The sequence below is a fragment of the Aplysia californica genome, unplaced genomic scaffold (genome assembly GCF_000002075.1).
Source record: "Aplysia californica isolate F4 #8 unplaced genomic scaffold, AplCal3.0 scaffold00186, whole genome shotgun sequence".
NCBI classification, from domain to species: domain Eukaryota; kingdom Metazoa; phylum Mollusca; class Gastropoda; order Aplysiida; family Aplysiidae; genus Aplysia; species Aplysia californica.
In genome coordinates, this window is record NW_004797456.1 from 21,961 (window position 1) to 27,532 (window position 5,572).

At 37.0% G+C, this 5,572-nt stretch overlaps 1 protein-coding gene across 1 annotated transcript; it reads left to right on the plus strand.

Moving 5' to 3' along the window:
• The first annotated feature begins 1,242 nt into the window (after nucleotides 1-1,242).
• On the plus strand, nucleotides 1,243-4,941 carry LOC101864224 (snaclec A11-like). Its single transcript, XM_005098544.3, has 2 exons — nucleotides 1,243-1,632; nucleotides 4,079-4,941. Exons 1-2 carry the CDS (start codon nucleotides 1,584-1,586, stop codon nucleotides 4,558-4,560), a joined length of 531 nt encoding a protein of 176 aa, XP_005098601.1. The 5' UTR covers nucleotides 1,243-1,583; the 3' UTR covers nucleotides 4,561-4,941.
• Nucleotides 4,942-5,572: the final 631 nt, after the last annotated feature.

A 5,572-nucleotide genomic window follows, 5' to 3' on the forward strand; every position in this document is an offset into this window, starting at 1 on the left:
CTGACAAAAACAAGCTCATTTGCATGTGAGCTTGGCCTGCAAGTGACGAAAAAGCGCAGTGGACGCGGGGCCTTAGTCAGGCAAAGGCAGCCAGTGACTGACAAAAACAAGCTCATTTGCATGCGAGCTTGGCCTGCAAGTGACGAAAAAGCGCAGCGGACGCGGGGCCTTACCGGCGGCAATAGCAAATTTGTGTACTGAGAGTAAATTCTACTTCTTTACAGTCAGTAAGTAACAGATATTATTAAAATCGTTTCAAGGTCTAAAACAATCTTGTAATTATGTTATCTTTCCCCACGATAAGATGTGTCTATTTAGCAGACCTTTGTCTCCAATCTGGCTAATGGAAAAAAGAATACTGTAACTTAGCTATTATGCCACACTGATTAACAAAGACATTGACTGCAAATTGTTCGTTAAAAAAAAAAAATAGCAGTGAAAATTTTTCTCTCCACCCATGCACACAATCGACAGACATTCTGTCCTACCTTTTCCGTCATTTTTAAGGGGGGGAGGGGGTACACCTGGAGGCTATCTCGCTTATTACTGGACCGAATTTTACCAAATTTCACACATATAACAAGCATAGTAAGGAGTCTTAAAATCCGCAATCAAATTTGAGAATAAGGTTTCCATGGATACGCCACCATATTGGATTTTATTGACATGTCTTACGTAATGAATACCGCACTTATCGCTCATGGAAATTGATTTTTTTTTTTGCATGCGTGTTGACAAACATTAGATCTAAAAACTTGTCTGTTGTTTTTTTCCTAATCGAATTAGAAAATTTTTAATGAATTTTTTCCTGAGGTAGCATTCAAGTTTGCGAAAAATCCGTGAAAATCCACACTCCAGACACCACCAACAAAAATCTATTCCATATATCAAAAATTTAACAGACTAATTTTTAGCATTACCTCTTCTCTTCATTTTGTGAAAATGTCATGAAGATTGGATGAAAAATGATGGAGTTATTTAAAAAAGTATAGAGAAAAGTCGCATTTTGAGAAAACGGCCGATAAAGAAAAATAAAATACTGACTTTATGAGGAAATGGCAGTTACAAACATGCCCGGTATGGGAAAAAATACGGTTTTGGGGGGTTCTTATGCCATGAAATAGTTGTAGGAGAGGCTGAGGAAGCTAAAAATGCCTAAAACGCAAATTCCATGACTTTGAGCCGAATTTTGATATTGGGGGTGTAGCCCCCCCCCTCCCCCCTTAATAACTCACATCCTTGATCAGCATATTAACTGGAGTCACGATGTGGAAAGATTATTGTGCTACGGATGATAACGAACAAAAAAAAAAGGTTACCTGTGACAGAAAACGATAGTTTTTTTTTCGCCAAACTTTCTCGCATGGGATAGAGAAACAGCAGGTGGATTTTGTTTCTTTTTATTCATCTGACCTTAAAAATATAGAAAAAAAGTATGCAACCCATTTCATGACGGAAATCACTCTTTCCCTACTATAAAAAATGCAAATTCTTTTCAAGAATTTTACAATAAATAACCCCGGCAAAGTCCCAGTAGCATCACTTGTCCGTTCTGCTGGACAACATCAGATAGTCGAGTCACCATGCTGTCCTTTAGCTCTGCCCTCGTTGTTTTCCTAGTGCTGGGACTAGGTAAGAGTAGTTAACAAGAACGATATTGAATTATTCCTGCTTTGGAACTCAAAAACGCAGTGCGATGTCGCTACCTCAGAATTACTAAGTTCTTTCTGGCATTTTTGGCCGTTTTGAGTTTCTTCGTAATGCCCATCTGCTCTATCAAAATCGTAAGATTATTCGAAGTCGTCATTAAGCTATTCAGAGAAATTAATTCGAAAAAGCTTGACATGTTGAGAAAATCAAAATGTTTGATGTGAAATTTCTCACAGTTAGGAACTGAGTGGATAGAACTTTGTAATTATAAGGTAGCAATGTTACATTTTGTAATTGTGTTTCTACTAGTTTAATGGTAAAGAGATTGATATAGTTAGAGTAGACTACCGAGTTGAATTATTAATAATAATATTTTCTAAATAAAAAGCTCGAAGCGCATTATATTCATGAACATATCACACATTAAAATTACAGGACGGGTGAGTTTGTAAAACAAAATATTATGTATGTATATGTAAACATAATATTATGTATATATTATGTATGTAGAAATTTCCAGGAGAAAACTGGCCACGCATTGAGCCTGGCAATGCGTGCACTAAAAATGTAGAATACAATAAGACCTCACCAATAAGCACAATAAAACTGAAATTTGAATTGCTGAAGGCAGAATACAACGTTCGTTCTCCATTCATGTAAAAAGAATAGCATTTTCTCTCTCTCTCTCTCTCCCTCTCTCTCTCTCTCTCTCTCTCTCTCTCTCTCTCTCTCTCTCTCTCTCTCTGTCTCTCCCCTCTCTCTCTGTGTTTTACTAGCTATTTTTTCAGTCTCACTGTCAGACATGCTCAAGCATATACCAGAAAAGTAACAGTTTTTCATTAGAACAAGCATGCTTTTGCGAATAAGTAATGTTTAAGTGGTTTTTAAAAATTGAACATTATGGGCACTCTTTATTTTTTGTATGGGAGTTCATTCCATACGTGGGGGCCAAAGGAGGAAAAGAAACGAACGACGTTTGTATTGAGACCTTGTTTTTGGGCTCCAAGAATCAGTTTATCAGTGGCTGGTCTACGGGCTCTGAATGGATGATATGATTCCGGGAATTTATTTTAGATGTATTGGAATATAATTTAGACATCTAAAACAGAAAACAGCAATTTTGTTTTTGATCTTTTGTTTTACTTGCAAGTAATGGAGTTCTTTCAGAATAAGTGTTACATGCTCTGATTTCTTTTCTTTTATTATCCATTTTGCCGCTTGACTTTGGAGGACTTGTATCTTTGAAAGTTTTCCGGCCTTCAAAGCAAATAAAATAGCATTAAAGTAATCCAATTTTTAAAACAAATCAGTGATGTTACTAAGGTCCTGGCTGCAACTATAGTTAAGTAATTGCGAACACAGTCTAATTTTGTAACATGAAAATAGAAACAGCTCGTCTCCTTTCCTCCTAAATAATTCAAAATGAGTCAATAAGAGCGTAGAACATTTAAGGTTACTATTTTTGGTGATTCTTAATGTTTACCCGACAGATGTAATTAAATAATCAGACAAACACCATTGATAAACAGGCACCATTTTTTTTATTGCATATAGACAACCTACTGTTTTGATTCTTGACGCTTTTCGTTTCACGTGAATAATACTAAGTAGTCTAAAAAGTAAGTAATGTTATGAAAATAACATTTTGATGCTTTCGTTAGAGTTCCATTAAGCATTAATATAAAGACAAGTTGCGTTTTTTCCGGACCACGTGTCGGTTTTTAAAATTATTTTTTGTTTTTAACATGAAGCCCAGGTCTTTGTTTAATATAAAACAATAAACAAACAAACCGTAATAACATAATATTGTGATCATTGTCACCCAAGAAAGACGGTAGATTCAACTTAACATTAGAAAAATCGAGGCCCGAGCATGCTCCGCGCGTTTCTGCAATTGCCAAGACATCCAACGTCTGTTTTTCTATTTTTTACCGTTGACATTGAATGACCTGGAAATAGCAAGAATGCGAGAAGCGTGCTGATGTCTCGATTTTTCTAATGTTGAGTTAAATCAACCATCTTTCTTGGGTAAGAATGATCAAATGTTACTGTTACTGCTGTTTCAATAATCCAAGACTACAACTTCATTTAATAAAAGAATGTTAAAAGATGCGCCACATGGTCAGAAAAATTTGTGTGGGTTCTTTTAAAAAGATGTTGGTACATATATACTGTGAACACTAATTAAAGTACTAAATTGTTCTTTTTATAACATGACCTACTTTTTAGGCTGCTCGCCTAAAGGAAAATCGCAAAGACTCAAAAGACTGGGTTGTTATACCTAATCAAAAGGGGGTGCTTTTTAAAAATCTCCAGTATTTTATGTTGATCAATATGCAAACAAAATTCATATCTTGAATACTAAAACAAATCTCCATATTTGTTCTCAGATCATTAATAATCTAAGAGACTTTTATCTTTCTCTTAGGAAATACCAAAAGTATCGATGACTGTCCATCGGGGATACCACGGAACAAGTTCTTGCAGTTTCGCAAAGGCCTGTGTTACGAGTTCGCAGTGACAACATATCGTTACTTCTGGCATGCCGAGAGCAACTGTCTGGCGAACGGCGGGCTACTCGTTCAAATCAAGTCAAAAGATATTAACGACTACATTCAAAAAGAGCTTCATGAAACCTACAAGGAGCCATATGACACATGGATCGGTCTTGACGACGCCAATCCTGGGGAGAAATTCACGTGGGCCGACGGCAGCAGTGTGAATTATGAAAACTGGGCACCTAATGAAGGCGAGAGATTTGGTGGCGGGTTGGACGCTTGCGCCACAATCGACCCTGTCAACGGAACCTGGATCGATTATCCCTGCCAAGGATTTCTTTTTGAAGAAGTCAAACCTTACGTGTGCGAGTATGACCCCGATAACCTTTTGACCACCCCAGCTACGAATTAGTATTTTAATATAATTTGGCTAAAAAGAACTCCTCGCAATTAAAGACAATTAACCGTTTACTGAGACCAAATAGACATGCTCGTTAGTAAAACTGATTATGTTAGAAATAAATAATGTTCTGATGAGATCAATATGTCTCCCTGTCTCACTTACGATAACTGAAACTCCTCCAATATGAGGCAATTTCTGCTGTTGAAGAGAAAAACTTTCTCATCCTGAGTTGACTCTATTCATTTGTGGAATCTTCATAACAAGTACATATTATTAAAAGTTAAGTCGCCATCAGTAATAACATATTCCTGTCTATTCTGGTTGCTCGTAAACGATTTGATTTCAACATTTATAGAGGTAGACGTCTTACCAATAAATTGTGCATTGGAACCTTGTGTCCTGACTTGCCTTTTCTTAAAGTGTACTGGCCTTTTCAAAACAACATTTCTTACCCTCACTTTCATGTGAGTGTTATATCTGATTACTCATTAGCACACTTAAATGGGAGTGCTATAATATCTGGTTACCATTCGCTACATACACTTAAATGTTAATGCCACATCTGGTTACCATTAAAATTTGCTACACACACTTAAATGTGAGTGCTATATCTTGTTACTATTTGTTAAATACACTTAAACTGTCACAGCACACAACAGTAGTTTGACATACTTGTACAACGTTGTCGCGTGGGCTGAAGTTGTTGTCCCTTTAACAATTCCAGAGCAGCACCGACTGGCATCAAACCCTGGGTCTTATCGCTGGAATCGTCCGTTCTGTGATTCACACATACAGCTGCCAATACACATATCCAAAACACACATATACAGACACACACAAATACACACATACAGAAATACACAGATTCACACATACACACATACACACACGCACACACACATACATACATACACACATACATACACACACATACCTACCTACCTACCTACCTACCCACCTACCTACCTACCTACCTACCTACCTACCTACCTACCTACCTACCCACCTACCTACCTACCTA